Here is a 19,156-nt window from a genome sequence, read left to right as displayed (position 1 = left end):
GCTAGGGATGGTTAATCTACCAAACCAGAAATATCCTTACCTTAATTTGGGTTAATTTGGGTTCCCACAGAAGTAGACCTTGAAACCAGGATTCAGCATAAGTAGTAAGGGAATGGGAAAAGAAATAGGGAAAGCAGTGTAGCCTAAACAGGGTTCACTATTAAAGTACCTACCACAGTGGGTAAGTAGAGTTTAATCCCAAAGTAATCTCTGGGAAACAGGGTAAAACACAGAGAGATAAGAAAGCTGGACCATTTGTATGTCATCTCCCATCACTGGCTGAGGATTTCTACAGATAGGGGGAGGGAGTTGTTAATTCCTATGCTCTTCCAGGGGGCCATGCTAGAGCACAAAGGCCTTCCAGAGTTCTAAGAAAAGTCTTCAGACACCAAGCTGCAAATACTGGCTGTTGGAGGTCACTCAGAGAACAACGAAATGGTAAGGTTCAAAGAATAAGGCAGGGAACTAACCAATAACTGCCACAAACCTTTCCACCGGAAAAAGATAGCTGGTTCCTCTTGCCCAACTCAGCTCTAGCTGTAGTCTTGCTTGATAACACGCCACTGCACACTCCCAACAAACACACCAAAATGTTCTTTCATGCTATGAGCCTTTTTTTCCCTTTGTGTGGAATGATGAGAACCCTTTCTCATTTACAAGTGCCTACGATAAGCCTGGCAGGTAGTAGGCATTTGACATGGGTATGAGGGAGAGAAAGTAAAGGGTAGAGTCAAATTATACATTTCTTTTGTCTATATTTCCTAGAATGGTATTTAGAAAAATCATACTTTTTTATAACTTCAAGTTGACAGTACAGGACATAAATAAGAATAATTGACTTTGAGAGTTAGTAAAGATGCCAGAGATCATTTAAGGAAAAGAATATAAAGAACAGAGGCTTCACTGGAATCCCAGTAACATTACTAACTTGCTTCAACACAATGGGGGAAGCCACTTAAATTTTAAGTCATTGCTGCTTCTTGTGAGAAAGGTAATCATACTAACTCCAACCAGTGGTTTTATAATGATCAAATATAATATGGATGTTAAAGTGGTTTTTAAATGGAAAAATATATGCAAAGTAAGTTGTGCTGCATGCAGAGACCTCATATTGGACTGACAGACGATGAGGAGTAAAGCCACAAAGGCAGTATTTGAGAGAATGACCATGAACTTAACAGACTACAAGGGAATGGAGGTAAGAGTCTTTATGCTGTAGAAATACTTAAAATAAGGAGAATAGAAACATTATAGATTCAAAGGATTCTACCCAAGTTGCATCAGGATCCCTGAAAGCACTGCAGCAGGTCTACCTCATGGGAAAACAGGTTGCCAGGTACTCTACAGATGGTTGGGTTCCTGTAAAGGTAGTGATGACCAGGGTGAGAGCTTGGTCTCAACAGGATAATAAGTTCTAATCCCTCTGCAGCATAGTGGACATGGTAGTGTTCTGAGACTATCACTTACTGTAATAATTCTCATTAAATCTCTGCCCGATAGATGGACCCTTAAACCACTCAAACCTTGGTTCAGATAAATAAAAAAATTAGGTGAGACTAACCTTTTACATAAAAGTTATTGAGAACTAGCTTTAAGGTAAAATTATTTGAATAGATTATTACCATATAAGAAGAGAAATCAGTATGTACCAAACATCTTCGACTTATCAGACACTATGAAAGTCACCTGACACATATAATCTCACTAAATCCCCAAAACACAAGAAGATAATTATATGTATGTCTATATAATTATATGTAAATTTCTAGGGAAGAAAATAGACACAGAGGTTAAATAACTTGCCTAAATAACAAGGATGGCCAAACCAAAATCTATCCAATTCTAAATCCTCTGCTATCTCCTAGGCAACATTAGTTGCTTCATCTTATTTAACAGAACAACCCTTAAAAGGTATTAAGTCACCATATAGTGGGCAACAACAGGTCCCTTATTAAATGCAATTTTCTCACTATAGTGCCCCTTGGGATCAATTACATAAGATGTACGATAAGTAATACAGCACAAATGGCAAAACAGACCTTAACAATCCTCTCTTCCCATAATGCTAGTCACATAAGTTCTAACAACTCAGACGGAAATAAAGTTTAGTTTGCCCCCAAATTTACCATGAGGAGTTAAGAGGAAAGAATAAACCAGAAGATCTTCAGAGTGACTGGTTGTTTCATTAATTAACTCCTGAGACAAAAGCAGAAATTAATCAAAGTTCAAACTATAATAGATTTGAAAACAATAAATGGGAAGAAAGCGATGAAAGTAATGTTAAGAGAGTAGCAGAGTATGGCTATAAAGTTCTTCCAAAAGGAAAAGATGAATGATGATGATTTCAATGATAGCAGCAATGGTAGGAACATTTATTGTGCACTTACTAAGTATTAAGTACTCTATCAAGCTGTTTATATGCATTGTCTAATTTAATACTCACAAAAGTTAAAGACATTATCCCCTTAAACAGATGATGGAAACAAAAGAATTAAGTGACCTGCTCAGGTTCTCAAAACTAGTAAGTGGATGAACTAGAATTCAAGTCAGAGCCCAAATGCTTAAGCATTAACTTAGAGACTGCCTCTAAACAACAGCAGATGAGTTCACAGTTTCATGTTAAGCTCTAAACAGGCAACCAAATCTTATATTTGCCATACAAGTTTCCCTGTCTCCTTCCTACTTCCCAATGAGGCACGGTCACTTGGTATAGGAAGTGAAACATGGAAGCTTCTCAAGTGGCAAAACAGTATAAAATTTTTCTCCAATATTTATCTGAATCTATAAATTGAAATGTCTAAAATTTATGTTCCAAAATCTAAAATCTGAAACCATAAATTACTTGATTTACTACGAAATGTTCATGCAACTAAACTTTGCCTGAAGGAAGAAATTAATATCCATAATTACTGATCCTTCTCAACTCTAAAATAGGCCAGTTTTATAATTAATGAAGTATGTAATCACATACAGTAAAAAATTAAAGTAATGGTTATTTAAAGAAAGGACTAAGACACGATATGTTTCCAGGAGGAACAGTTAATAAATTAGTTCATTAGTTAATTAATAGATATAGATAAGTGCATGTTTTCAGCCTTTTTTTTTACATCTGACCTAATTGAAAACTGAAGTGAAAGATTTTTTGTGCTCTTTCTATGATTACAAATTTGTCCTTATAAAATGTAAGAAATAAAGCTAAATTTACCTACTCAAATTATACTACATCATATATGCCCTTAAATCATTCAATTTAAAACATATAATCTTATTTATAGGAATTTCAATTCTTAATTTGTGGAAAATTATATAAAGGCTATAGCCTCTCTTGCTGTTAAAAAAAAAAATGAAAGAAAAAATATACATGTATTCATTTTGTGAAAAGGCTGTTACATTGATTGTTAAATTGATACATATCACTTTTTAAAATAATAGTACTAGGGACTGGCCCCATGGCCGAGTGGTTAGGTTCACGCGCTCCGCTGCAGGCGGCCCAGTGTTTCATTGGTTTGAATTCTGGGCGCAGACATGGCACTGCTCATCATACCACATGCCACAACTAGAAGGACCCACAACGAAGAATATACAGCTATGTACTGGGGGGCTTTGGGGAGAAAAAGAAAAATTTTTAAAAAAAAATCTTACAAAAAAATCTAAATCTAAAATAATAGTACTATTCATAATATGTGGGTAATGAAACTACTAAAAATTAACTGAAAAAATAAATGTCAAGAAAAAACTACAGTTCATAAGGATCCACATCAATGCTCAAAAATCAGGAATGCAATCAATTTGTTTGTCAAAGTACGTAGTGAACAGACTAAACATTTAGCAACAAAAAATATTCAAAAAAGTAAACTGACTGCTTTTTAACCAACAAACCATAGACATACAGACAAATCAATTTGAAGAAATTAAATATTGACTTCTCCTTTCCTAGATTCTTTATTAGTATTTCTGCTGATTTTCTAAGTCATGAGATAGATGCAAACAAGCAAGGTGAGGATCCTTTAACAGGAACACAGAATAGTTAGGTACTTGTACTGACCGGCTCAGAGTCATAGCAATAATCATCCCAGCTCTGTCTGAGGGGTTTCTTTGTTATCTGAAAGTAAGGCAGATTAGTTAGGTAGAAGTAATGGTTATCACACTTTTCTAATCACCTCTTAGATGTAAGTGTTGAGGAAGGATTGCTGTTATCCAAAGAAAGTTGTTTTGTATAGCAGCATAAAACAAGAAACAATTACGTAAACATTCAGATTCTGGGAGATCATTATAATCAATCATATCTGCTATTGTCCAGTGACTCTGAGATTTACATTAACTGCTGGGTCCCATATCTATGAATAATGATCTTATGACAAGAATATGTATAGTATGGCCACTGATTACAAAAAGATGTGGAAAACAATAATAAACTCTAGATTTCTCTAATACTAACAACTATCAGCTCATTTATGGGCAGTTACTACTTTTTAAAAAGGAAAATATTTAATCAACCAAATATAATGCAAATAAACATGCAAGGGGAAAAACTCAAACTATGACAACTATTTTTCTAACCTACTTCATTCTATACAGTAAAAATACCCAGAATTATACCAGAAAATGATGTTCTGAATAATTTCGAAGTTCTCCATATATTAATACAGAGTTATGTTAGTTTATATAAACATGTAGTTTCAAAATTAAGAAATATCACTTATACAGCATGCTGTATATCTTGGGAGAGGTCTAAGATGTTACTTTCACAACCCTAAGTACAGACTACAATCTTTGAGTCATCATCAATGTGCTAATTTGCTTATAAAACCTTCGTACAGATTTTTCAAATTATCATACGTGAATTTTTTTCCAGACATTACATTTTGCCTCAAATGATTAAAAAATAAAGGGAGACAATCTGTTATTTAAGTGATCTACTGTCACACCAATTCTATTAATATTCTAGAATTTTTGTTAATATGAGGAATAAGAAAATTATAGAAACCAATGTAATGAAAAGTGAGAATTGCTCATTATTACGGAAGTGAATTTTGAGTTTCAAGGAAAGATACAAATTCTCTAATAAATCATTTCTTTTGATGAATTTCACATTGAATGTTTAAAGGGATCACTCACTAAAATATTAAAATAGTCATACTCTAAGTCCTTATCATAATGTCATGCAAAGAAGTACATGTATTAGACTTCAAAACATGCAAATAAGGTTTCAAGTAATCCCTTGCAAGGACATTAATCATTAGTTACATTTAACATGCTGTGGTCTACAAAAGGTAAACCACTTGGGAATGAGTAAAGCATTTTTCTAACATGGAGGTACGTATAAACAACTTATTACTCTCTTAAAGTGTCTCACAAAAAGCAAAAGGCACACAAATAACTAGTCTTTTACAACACATATGAGAGTAAAAGTAATTTTGAAATTTGACAATTACATCACATATATTTTTAGACTGCATGTATGAAAATGCTAAACAACCAAAAGGACCTACAACTAGAATATACAACCATGAACTGGGGGCTCTAGGGAGAAGAAGTAGAAAAAGAAAGAAAGAAAAAGATTGGCAACAGATGTTAGCTTGGGTGCCAATCTTAAAAAAAAAGAAAAGAAAAGAAAATGCTAGTTAATAGCCATTACCAGGTTTGAAAACAAAGAATGCTACAATAAACTTTCTCTCAAGAGGTAAAATTTAATAATGCCCTACATTTCAAAATGCTTTTCATGAACTCTCACCTGATTGAGATAATGATATTCTTCTGGTTGTTTAAGATGGAATGCTAATCTCTCTTCTTCACTTGCTCCTGCCAGGAGGTAATAGAATACATGATAGTTCCTGTTGGAAATAAAGAAGTATGATTTTATAATGCACATGATCTATGGTTATCATTGAACAAGAAAAAAAGCAAACATTAATTAGTAAATGTTTCAGCCTTGCCTCAGTTTTTTAATACAAAGATGATAAATTCAATATTTAAGTACTCCTTCAAAATAGAATGATGTTTTGGATGCTGAGTTCAAAAGAGGGGGATGAAGGCAGCGATGCGGCAAAGTTAAGGCCTCCGAAAATTCTCTCCTCCATAAAACCAATTAGAAAACTGGCAAATTTGTCAGAATCAGCTTTTTCAGAACTCTGGAAGTTAACCAAAAGCTTACAGCAATCCAGGGAGTCTTTACACAAGAAAAATAGCTAAATCTCAGTAAAAATGGCAACCTTTGTGGCCTTTTATCTTGCCTTATTCCACCTCCTGCTCACCAGCTCCACGATAGCCTTCAAACCAACAGCTTATAATGATGAACATCAGAAGGCTGGTAGCCTCCAAGAAGGGCAGACCAAAGTTAGAGTTTGTTCAGAGAATCATTCCTAAGAAATATCATTATTTGTACTGTCTGGTGGTTACCTGGAAGAAGCCACATTCAAAACTGTCTTTATTTAACCTGACTCAGAGTTAGCCCAGTGTGAAAATCTTTTCCCCCAGGGCATGCAGAAAACAATTACGGACAACTGAAAACGTCAGCTGCCTGAAGTGGTGGATAAATGTTGGGGCAAACAATAAACTAACCAAAAAAATTAAAGGGAAAAGCTAGTAATTGAGATCTCCACACAGGTGTTGAAAAGCTCCAATACATTCCTGGAAATCTAGAAGGCCATGTGCACGTATCAGCCTGTGTGCATGTCCAGGGCAGCATGTCCATTCAGCAAAGACCAGAGGAAGTACAAAGCTCTCACCTCTGGCTAACCTGTACAAACAGGAAGTAAAGGCTAAGTCACAATTATAAAATACCTACCTGAGTGTTAAGGCATGGCCCAATACATATAAGGAGCCCCACATCAAGAATTTAAGGAAATCTCTGTTTAATCATTACCTGACAACCAAGCTAACCAAGCAGATACTCCAGTGGCCACACTCAAAAAAAAGAGACTTCATGAAAGTAGCTCAGAAAAGTTGTAACACAAACAGCAGGAACAAAAACAATCACCATAAACCATGAGAGTGGGAGAATCTCATTTCCAGAGCTGCCACATGATTATTTAAAATGGCCAATTTTCAACAAAAACATTAAGAGGCATGCAAAGAAAGCATAGCGCATACAAAAGAGAAAAAACAATCAATAGTAACTGTTTTTGGGGGGGAGGGGGATTTAAAGATTTTATTTTTCCTTTTTCTCCCCAAAGCCCCCTGGTACATAGTTGTGTATTTTTAGTTGTGAGTCCCTCTAGTTGTGGCATGTCGGACGCTGCCTCAGCATGGCTTGATGAGTGGTGCCATGTCCATGCCCAGGATCCGAACCGTTGAAACCCTGGGCCACCAAAGCAGACTGTGTGAACTTAACCACTCAGCCACAGGGCCGGCCCCACGTTTTTTTTAAAGATTTTAATAGTAACTGTTCTTGAAGAAGCCCAAACATTAGACTTATAAGACTTTTAATCAGTTGTTTTAAATACATTCAAAGAACTAAAGGAAATCATGTTTAAAGAACTAAAGGAGAGTATGAAATCACGTCTATCATATCAAATAAAGACTATCGATAAATATAGAGAACTTATTTAAAAAATCAAAAAGGAATTCTAGAGTTGAAAAATATAATAACTAAAATGAAAAAGTATCTAGAGGAGGGGCCAGCCTGGTGGCGCAGCAGTTAAGTGCACAGGTTCTGCTTCGGCGGCCCAGGGTTCACCAGTTCAGATCCTGGGTGTGGACATGGCACCACTTGGCACACCATGCTGTGGTAGGTGTCCCACATATAAAGTAGAGGAAGATGGGCATGGCTGTTAGCTCAGGGCCAGTCTTCCTCAGCAAAAAGAGAAGGATTGGCAGCAGTTAGCTTAGGGCTAATCTTCCACACACACACTCTCACACAAAGTATCTAGAGGAGCTCAACGACAGATTTGAGCGGGCAGAAAAAAGAATCAGCAAACTTGAACACAAGTCACTTGAGAACAGTCTGAAGAACAGAAAGAAAAATGAATGAAGAAAAATGAACAGAGTCTCAGAGATGTATGGAACACCATTAAGCAGACACCAACACATGCATAATGTGGGAGACCAACATATGCACAATGGGAGTCCCAAAAGGAAAGGAAAGAAAGGGGCAGAAAGAATATTTGAAAAAATAATGACCAAAATTCCCCAAATTTGATGAAAAACAATTTACCCATTCAACAAACTCAACAAACTCCAGGGAAAAGAAACTCAAAGAGATCCACACCTAGACAAAACAAAATTGTTGAAAGACAAAGACAAAATTTTCAAAGCACCATGAGAGAAATGCTTCATCAAGAGATCCTAATATAAGATAACCAGCTAATTTCTCATCAGGAACCATGGCAGAAGGATAATATATTCAAAGTACTGAGAGAAAAACATTATCAATCAAGAACTATATATCCAGCAAAACTATCCTTGAAAAATAAAGGAGAAATTAGGACAGTCCCAGATAAACAAAAATAAGAGACTTCATATATAGCAGAGGGGCCCTACAAGAAATGCTAAAGGGAGCTTTTCTGGCTGAAATAAAAGGAGACTAAACAAGATCCAGTTAAACATGAAGAAATAAACAGCACTAGTAAAGGTAACTACATACATAAATACAAAAAAGAGTATAAATTATGTTTTGTTTGTAACACTTTTTTTCCTATTAGATTTTAAAGATACCTGCAAAAAAGCAATAATTATAAATCTGTAATGTTGGGTCAACTATTATAAAGATGTAATCTGTATGACAATAACAGCACAAAGGAGGGGCAAATGAAGAGAGATACATAGGACCAAAGTTATTTGTATACTATTAAAATTAAGTTATTAATCCAAACCAGATTGTTAAGATGTTTACTGTAATCACCAGTGCAACCATTAAGAAAATAACCCAAGAAATATATAAAAGAAAAACCAATGGAATTAAAATGGTACACTAGAAAATATTTATTTATACAAAATAAGGGAGTAATAGGAGACTAAAGGAACAAAAACATCATAAAACATATACAAAACAAATAAAAATAATATTAAAAAATTCTCCTTCATAATTACATTAAATATAAGTGGACGAAACTCTCCAGTCCACAGGTGGTTAACTGGCAGAAGAGATTTAAAAAGAAAAAATGATCTAACTACATGCTGTCTACAAAGGATACACTATAGATTCAAAGACACAAACAGGTTGAAAGAAAAAGGATGGAAAAAGATAACATGCAAACAGCAACCAAAAGAAAGCTTACTATCTACACTAATATCAGATAAAACAGATTTTAAGACAAAAATTCTTATTAAATCAAAGGACATTTTATAATGACAAAAGAGCCAATCCATCAAGAAGATATAACAGTTCTAAACATAAATGCATTTAAAAACAGAGCCCCAAAATACATGAAGCAAAAGCTAAAAGAATTAAAGGAAGAAATAAACAATTTAAAGACAGTACTGGAAATATTTCAATACTCACTTTCAATAATGAACACCACAACTAGACAAAAGATCAACAAAGAAAAAGACGATTTGAAAAATACTAAATGTCAACTAGACCTAAGAGACATTTATAGAATACTCCATCCAAGAACAGCAGGATACATATTTGCTCAAGCACACATGCAATATTCTCCAGGACAGACAATGTTAGACTATAAAACAAGTATGAATAAATTTAAGGGGAGTAAAATTATACAAAGTATACTCTCTGACCACCTTACAATGAAATTAGAAATTAATAACAGAAATTTCCAAATTTCACAAATACGTCAAAATTCAACACACTCCTAAATAAGATCAAAGAAGAATCACACACGAAATTAGAAATACATTGAGATGCATGAAAACAAAAACACAATATAACAAAACATGGGAAACAGCTGAAGCAGTGCTCAGTGGGTCTTTATAGCTGTAAACCCGTATTTTAAATGAAGAAAAATCTCAAATCTATAACCCAACCTTCCCCCTTAAAAAATTAGAAGAAAAAAGAGCAAACTAAACCCAAAGCATGCAGAAGGAAGGGAGTAATAAGCATGAGAGCAGAAATAAAACAGAGAATAGAGAAAAATCAATGAAACCAAAACTCACTCCTTTGAAAAGATCAACAAAATTGATAAATCTTTATTTAAACTGATCAAAAAGAGGGGGGAGATTGCTATGGTCTGAATGTGTACCCCTCAAATTCCTATGTTGAACTCCTAACCCCAAAAGGTGACAGTATTAGGATGTGGGGCCTTTGGGAGGTGATTAGGTCATGAGGGTGGAGCCCTCATGAATGGGATTAGTCCTCTTACAAAAGAGATCCCATAGAGCTCCCTATTCCCTTCCACCAGGTGAGGACCCATCAAGGTGGCAAGGCTTATGAACCAGAAGGAGGGCTCTCACTAGAATAGCCGCTCATACTGCAAGTGCCTTCATCTTGAACTTCCCAACCTCCAGAACTGTGAGAAATAAATTTGTGCTTTTATGAGCTACCCAGTTTGTGGTATTTTGCAGCCCAAAAGAACTAAGAAAGAGGCGGAGACTCAAACTCAGGAATGAAAGGGGGGACACTGCTATGAACCTTACAGAAATAAACAAGATTATAAGGGAATACTATAAACATTTTTTTTTTGGCCAACAAATTAGATAATCTAGATGAAATGGACAAATTCCTAGAAAGAAAAAAACTACCAAATCTGACTAAAGAAGAAATAGAAAATCTAAAGAGATATAAAACAACTAAAGCATTTGAATTAATAACCAAAACTTCCCCAAAATAAAAACCCAGAACCAGATGGCTTCACTGGTGAATTCTATCAAACATTTAAAGAACTAACCCAATCCTTCACAAACTCTTCCTATCTCATTCTATGAGCCACTATTACCCAGATACCAAAACCAGCCAACAACATCAAGAGAAAAAAACCCATACAGCAATATCCCTTATGAATAGAGACACAGAAAGTCCTCAACAAAATACTAGCAAGCCAAATCCAGTAACATATAATAAGGATTATATATACATCTGCAAATAAAATCCAACAAGATAACAGAGAATCAGTTTATAAGCTCTGGATCTTCATCTCCCATTGATTCTTCACATCAAGGAAAATCAGCTTATATCCCTGCCACTCCATTAAAATGTATTAGAAAAAGTTACTAATAACTTTCTAATAGCAGTACCTGTTAGCTCTGCAAGTCTTTCTAGAGCTATTCTCTTCCTGAAACTGTCTTCCCTTCATTTTGAAACAACTCTAAGTCAGATTTCCTCTTCTGCGAGCCACAAAAAAATTAATAGAAAAGTCTGAGTTCTAATCCTAACCTTGCAGGTAATTCATTATGATAATGTTAGCTATTAATTATTGAACTTTTATTATATATAAGGACTACACTGAGTATTTTATAAATGTATTTCATTTAATCCTTTAAACAATTCTAAGATAGTTTTCCATCTGTAAAAAAGTAATAAATAAGAAGCAGAGAGTTTAAGTGAGATGCCAAAGGCACATCTAAAATTTGAATACAGGTCTGTTTAACTTCAAACTCTGACTCTTAACACTATTTTGTCTCACTGTAACATGAAGTCAATCATTTACCTCTCTGATATTTGGTTTCTTCACCTATAGGAAGATACATATATCATCTCTGAAGTCCCATATACCTCAAACATTATAATGAAATGAAGAGCTTAATTAAAAACCTCGCAAATTAGAGAAAGAACACTAAAACATGGAAAAATGCAAAAACGCTCACAAAGAGCTAAAAGATACCACCTGTGATACCAGTGTTTTCCTTTCTGATAGTTTGCCTAGAATTTGGAAAAGGCAACAGAATTCTACATACTCATTAAAAAACCTCCTTCTAGCAGCCTCTGAAAAAGTGCTGTGTTCTGCCCCATGATATAAATAGCATTACATGTAAAGCTATGTATGGTATAAACTGAATTAAGGGTCATAATATACAAAGATCCTAAAAGTCAATCTGCATATGCAAACGTTAACTTGATCTAATAATATAGATAAAAATATGTACCGTTCATTATGCTCTTGATAAACGAGTCTGGACTTCTCCAGTAGATATTTTTCAACATAGGCACTAGAAGAAAACAAATTGGTTGATATACATAACAAAGCTTAACACAAGCTAGACAAACATTTTTTCAGAGAAGACACAACAGCATAAAGAATACTATTATCCAGATCATTTTAGTACATTTACCATTAAAACTGTGTTATGGACACCATTAGTGTTATTCACGTTAAATTCAAAACATATAAGTCTCTTTTTTTTTCCAATAAAGCAAAATAAAGTCAATACATGGCACACAAGACCCTCCCATGACATAAAGTTTACTTTCTTTCCAGGCTGATATACCACTACCCATTCTTTCAGACATTATACTTTGGCCAGACCTTACTAAATAAGGCTCAAAGATGTACTTTCTTTACATATTCATGCTATTGCCACATGCTGGAATCAATTTATTATTTAATGATTTACTCAATAAGTACTTATCAATTGGGCACTGTGATAGGCACCATTCAAATATGTAAATAAGTAATACGCTACCTGTTCTAAAGGGGCTTACAAACTAGTAGAGAAATAGGTAAACTAGCACCTATCATACTGAGTTGATAGGTTTATTATAGAGCAACAACCAGGATATTACGGATGTACAAAGAGAGACACATAAGATTCAATCCAAGAAGGAAAAAGGATGTAAGGAAGAATTCTCATAAAGGGTCAGTACAAAGCACACAGTAAATATTCAGTAAATATATCTGGTGAGTGACTGAGTAAATTACTCTGAAATCTGACAAGAAGGCAAGGAGAAGTGACTTTACCTAACGGCATAAAAGAAAGAGGGTACTGACAGTTTCAGGGAAGACAATTAGTTAACATGGCTAGAGAATGAGATTGGCAAATGGACTAGATCAAGAAGGACCAATATACTATAGGCTGGAAGAATTGAATTTATCTTGAAAGTAATGAGGAACTGAAACACTACTTGTATTTCTGATATATTATTCTCTTTATTTAGCCTGAACCCTTCAAATCTCCAATATGTCTTACCCAAATTGGAGCAATCAGTTAAGATCTCACTGGAAAAAGAGGTTCTACAGTCTGAAAATTAAAAGCACTAGACTCCTGAATCCAAATTACTTAGCACAAATCTCTCTAGGGTCAAAATTTGACCAAGCTTTTATTACCCTCAGTTCCCTCCTACTGCATGCTCTCTATTTCAGTCACTCCCAAATACAGGTTATTCCCTCAAGCTTGCTATTCACTCCTGACTGTATTGTTCATGCTCTTCCTTCCACTTCTAATTCTCCAGTCTATTCCCACTCTGTCCAGTAGATTCCATTCATTCATTAAATTGAAGCTCAAATGTGCCTTCTGTGCAAATCTATAGCCAGTACCATCACCAATAATTAAAACTGATCACTTCTTCTGAATTACCATTATCACCTCGTCTAAACTACTGAAACAGGATCTTATCTCTCCAAAATGGGAGAAAGCGAACTAACAAAACTTAGTGTGTTAAATTCTTATACTCACCCTGCATGCAAATATCACTGCCTCTATTTTACAAATGGAGAAACTGATGCTCAAAGATATTAACATAATGCAGCTAACAAACGGCAGAACCATCACTTGAACACAGGTCTATTTTAACTACAAAGGCTCTCTCTTTGAACTATACCAATATACTTCTGGACATCTCTCTTCCCTCTCTTTCAATCCATGAGTTACACTGCTACAAGAGTATCTACCTATAAAATAAGATCACAATCATGTTGTTCCTCTACTTTCACTTGATCCCCATACTAAAGTGTATGTTACGGTGAACTGATGTTATGCCCATCTGGGCTTGTTTTTAAAATACATCAGCATAGAAAAAGAAAAAGGAGTTAGATGAAGCAAATATGGCAAAGTATGAAAACCACGAATCTGAGTGGGAGTTTTGCATACTATTCTCTTTACTTTTGTGTATGTTTGGCCATTTTTCATAATAAAACTTTTAAAATCTGCTTCCCAGTGTCAAGAGGATAAACTATAAACATAAGAGCTTTATTCACAATCTGAAACCAACTGACCACTGTGCCCATAATCCTTAGCTACTGAATTTACATCCTCAAGTATACCAAGCTATAGTCATGATTCCATTCACTTGCTAAGGCAAGTTCATCAATCGATAATGTGATTTCCCACTTTTTCTGTTTGGCATATTTTCAACACCCAAGATAAAAATCACCCTTTTTTGTGAAGTCCCTCAGACACATAGTTCAATCATTGCACTTATCTCATTTACTGTAATCATCTTATATAAACATCCATCTTCCCAAAGAGACTATGAGAACTTTAATGGGAGACAACATATCTACATCTTTTCATATGCTCAACATTTAGTACAGGGCCTGGTACTCAAAATGAACTCCATAAATGTTTGCTTAATAAATGATAAAATGAAGATAAATATTCAATATATATTTGTTGACTCAATGTTAAAGTTAAAAATGTTCAATATGTATTTGTTGACTTACTAATCAACCTGAAGATTTTTGCTCATCATTGATGTAAGGGAAAGTTTAAATTTTTTAGGTAGTCACTTAAAATATAAGAGCTTAAGTTTAATTCATAAAGTGGGAAAATAAACATCTGCCATTCCTAACTCATGAAATTGTCTAAAGAATCAATGAACATATATATATCAACATTTTGTAACTTAGAAAGCAATATACACAATTTTATCCATTATCAACCTCTCCTGCAGCAAAATCATAAATACTAAGAGAGCAGCCTGACAACTTGACTGCATCTCACTTTTATGAGTAAAAGTTCCAACTGTACCTTTGGAAACTGATGATTCCTCTAATCAGGAAAGAAAGAAGCTATGAAACTTACCATTGAAGAAGGATTTAGCCTTCTTGTTTTTATTTTTGACTTTCGGGGGAAAGAACACAGTTTTGGTCAAAATTTTAAAATTCAGCAGAAATAAAATAAGACAAGCATAATTAAGATAGCATAAAAAAGAAAAATACAGATCAATCTCACTTATTAATATGGACGCAAAAGTCATAAATAAAAACTGGCAAAAAACACAGCAGCCAATTTATATATGTTTGTGTATTAATATGTCTGTGTATGTATGTATGAGTGTGTGTGTCTTTGTATTGACCACATGGAATTCTTTTCCCAGGAATGCAAAATGATTCAGTGTTAGGAAAATAATGATATGAATAGATCTCAGAATGAAAATCATGCCAATCTCCATAGATGCCAAAAAAGCCTTTCATAAAATGCAATACCCATCACTAACAAAAACACTCAAAGAAAATTAAAACCGAGGCTTAATTCATTAACATGAAAAAATGTCCTAAAGCCAGTATTTTACTTAGTCGAGAAAAGTAAAGGCATTCACATAGTCTGAAATAATTATTATCACAGTATAGGAGGTATGGAACCAGACAAGATAGAAAATAATCAGAGATATAACAGGAAAAAAAGTAAAAGTATCAGTAATAGATACATCTAGAAAAGGTAAGAGAAACAATAGGAAAATTAATAAAGATAACAAAATAATTAATATATAAAATTAATATAAAAATCAATACCCTTCATATACACACAAACAATACACAATTTGAAGACATAGTGTAAAGAAAAATCACACTTATAATAACAACATAATATTAAAATAAAATAAAATACTTAGGAATAAACCCAACAAGAAATACAAAAAACTTAAAAACATTTCTACAAAGCACTAAAATGTCAGTTATACTCAAATTAATATATACATTAGTCCAATAAAATCAAGACAGGAAAGACATGGAGGAATCCTCAACACATATCGCTATGGGAAAGAATCCAATCTATTAAGACTATGTACTACATGATTCAAACTATATGACATTCTAGAAAAGGCAAAACTATGGAGACAGTAAAATGATCAGTGGTTGCCAAAGGTTAGTGGATGGGAAGTGATGAATAAGTGGGGCACAGAGGATTTTTAGGGCAGTGAAACTATTCCGTATGATACTGTAATAGTGAATACATGTCTTTATATATTTGTCAAAGCTCACAGAATGTACAACACAAATGGTACAAACTAATGCAAGATGCTATTAATAAGAGAAACTGGAGGATAGGGTGAAGAGGTATATGGGAACTCTCTGCACTTTCTACTCATTTTTGCTATGAACCTAAAATTGCTCTAAAAATAAAGTCTATTAATTTAAAAAAAAGTTATAAAGAATATTGCTGTTACAACCAGAGGACTCTGATCATAGACTGTGTAATAAGAAATATGGTAACAAAATTAAATTTCTTGAGGATAATAATAGTATTAGGTAGGAAAATGTAATTGTGGTTGCTTTACGAAATACAGTAATTAGAGGGTCAAGTTCTATGTCCGACATTCAAAAACAATTTAAAAAAATGAATGTATGCATAATATAGAGAGAGAAAGCAAATGCTTAATAATTAATAAATCTAAGTTAAGAATGTATGGTGTTACATTATTCTTAGAATTTTTCTCAGGTTTAAACTTTTCCAAAAGGAAAAAAAGATGCAAGGAAAGAATTTAGTGAAGACACCAACATCATTATTCTCATGAAAGAGTAAATGAACAATCTATGGTCATGAAGATGCAATGGTGAAAATATAACCATGCTCCAAAGCCTGTTACTGCTACTTACCCAAGTACAGTGCCTGTTTCTTGGTAATTTACTTGAATAAACTTGCCAAAACGGCTTGAATTGTTATTATGAGCTGTCTTTGCATTTCCAAAGGCCTGTCAAAATAAACAGTTCTCATTAATTTCATTTGTTTAAAAAAATGGAAAATCCTCCTTAGGTCCGCTGAAGGAGACAAAAATGCTAAAGAGATAGTAGAGAAGCAATTCACTTATACCTTCAGACCTATAGTTCAGGTAAAGTAAAAGAAAGCAACTAATAACTGAAATAAAACCTAGTAGGTAGTATTTTATACTATTCAATTCAGCAAAATAAACCAATTTTAAAAATTTAATGCTTATTAAAATTCAGATTTCACGTTCACAATCCAGAGCCAGCAAATTTTCTTAATAATTCATATACATATATACACATATATACAAATCTTGCTAATCTTGCTAAACTGAAATAATGAGCTAGGAAAAAATAGTTACATCAAAATAATTACAATTTTAGAATAGTACAAATGAAATGAAGTTTCATTACATAACAGACTTTATTACACTTACTTGAAACAAAGCTACAGTACAAATTTTAGAAGAATAACAAACATATAAGCTTCCTAAATTGTGACCTAAAGTATACACCATACAATGGAATATTACGCAGCAATAAAAGTGAACTACTAGTACAGACATCAGCATTGATGAATACCAAACATTATGCCAAGTGGAATAATCCAGACACAAGAGTATATACTGGAATATAACATTCTAGAAAAGGCAAAACAAAAGTAACAGGAACTATATCACTTTTCTGGGAATGGGGGTGAGGTTGAGAAATGTCTACAAAGGGGCACAATGATTAATGGAAATATTCTATAGTTTGATTGTATAATGGTCATTACACAGGTGTATACATTTATCAAAAATCACTAAACTGTACATTTTAAATTACTATATTTTATTGTAAGTTACAGCTCAATGAAAGTGATTAAAATTGAAATTTAAAAGAAAAGAATCCACAGCAGAACTGACATATTCAACAACTTGAATTAATCTCCAAGAGATAAGGCTAAATGATAGTAGCCAGTCTCAAAACTGTACATATTATATGATTCCATTAATATGACATTTTGAAAATAAGAATAACAGCAATGGAGAATAGACAAGTAGTTCCCAAGAGTTATGAGAGTATGGGAGGGCGGAGGGTATGAAGATAAGGAATAGCATGAGGTGGTTTTATGGGGTAGAGGAACAATTCTGTATCCAGATTATATATAGTTGGCTATACAAGTTAATATCTGTTTTAAAATTTATAGAATTTTATTAATATTATTCCTTTTAATTTTAATATCTCCTAAAAAAGTAAATTAGTAAAAAATGCAGGCAAAAAAGGGCAATTTCAGATATACGAATCTGAAAATATTCAGCAAAAGCCAACTCACATTAAAACAAACACAAAGGAAGTCCTTCACACAGAAGTAAAATGATATATTCAAATATGGATCAATGTAGGCAATGGAGAACAGCAGAAATGGTAACCACGTGAGTAAATATATAAAACATTTTTTATTGCTTAAATATCTTGAAGAGATCATTGAGCGTGAGGTCAGAGAAAATGGTAAAGATATCTGAATATCCTCTCCCCTTCATAAAAGAAATAAGAACACTAACAAAAATTCTCAAATCAACTTTTCGACAACTCTGGAAAGTAACCAAAGGCTTGGAATAATCCTTTGTAGAGGAACATTTAATCAAGGAAAATACTGAATTTCAGTAAGAAAAACAGACATTGTGGCATTTCAACTTACCCTATTACCATCTCCCTCTCCCTAGCTCCAGGATGAAGAGAAAACCAAAACCCTACAATTATAGTTTTTTTTAAAAGTAGACTAGAAGCCATTGGAAGTATTAGACCCAAGTTACAGCCAAAGCACTGTTCCACAAGATAACTGTCACAATTTCACCTAAATGGCATTCCCTGGAAAACCTCACTCAAATGGTTGTCTTTATTTGACCTGACTTGGAGATCACTCACTGAAAACAGCTTGTCCCCGAAGTGTGTTTGTTAAAACAATCAGAGGCAATTGTTCAAACACGGCAACTGCCTAAGATGGCAATACAAGGATGGGACAAAAAACAAGGTAATCAAGCAACTTAAAAGGAAAAGTTGGTGAATGACATGTATTAAAGGGGCTTTGAAAATATGTGAAATATTCTTAGAAATGCAGAAGGTTTGGTGCATGTGTAGGAGTGTGACAACCCAGGAATGTGTACATGCTCAGCAAAGATCTGAGACCTCTGGTGGACATTCAGGCTCTAGGGAACAGGAAGTAAAAGGTATGGCAAAGTTGACAATTTCGTGCTTGAGTGCTGAGGGTTAATCCCAATAAGCACACAGAACCTTGTAGAAAAGAGTGGGAGCCTTATTGCTTTGGGATATTTAAAGAAACACCTGTTCAATCATTATCTGACCACTAAGCTAACTGAGTACAGAATTTGATGGTCTCATACACACACACCAAAAAA

The 19,156-nt window shown here is 33.9% G+C and overlaps 1 protein-coding gene across 14 annotated transcripts in view; it reads right to left on the bottom strand.

Moving 5' to 3' along the window:
• Positions 1 to 19,156, bottom strand: part of MYO9A (myosin IXA) — a 289,527-nt gene that overhangs the window by 202,699 nt on the left and 67,672 nt on the right. For 11 of the 14 annotated variants that reach the window (XR_011498480.1, XM_070498757.1, XM_014849679.3 and 8 more), the window contains 4 exons: positions 16,650 to 16,744; positions 11,980 to 12,042; positions 5,735 to 5,834; positions 4,046 to 4,102 (listed from right to left, as the gene is read on the bottom strand). Coding sequence is in view for 13 of the 14 variants with exons in the window: in XM_070498757.1 (XP_070354858.1) it covers positions 4,046 to 4,102; positions 5,735 to 5,834; positions 11,980 to 12,042; positions 16,650 to 16,744 (315 nt within the window). In the remaining variant the exon portion in view is untranslated. The remainder of the gene's footprint in view (positions 1 to 4,045; positions 4,103 to 5,734; positions 5,835 to 11,979; positions 12,043 to 16,649; positions 16,745 to 19,156) is intronic. The other 3 variants (XM_070498767.1, XM_070498771.1, XM_070498789.1) reach the window with 1 other exon arrangement.

This window comes from Equus asinus, chromosome 2, assembly GCF_041296235.1.
Source record: "Equus asinus isolate D_3611 breed Donkey chromosome 2, EquAss-T2T_v2, whole genome shotgun sequence".
Taxonomy (NCBI): domain Eukaryota; kingdom Metazoa; phylum Chordata; class Mammalia; order Perissodactyla; family Equidae; genus Equus; species Equus asinus.
The sequence above is the reverse complement of the archived record's forward strand: the minus strand, read 5'-3'. Positions and strand labels throughout refer to the sequence as shown.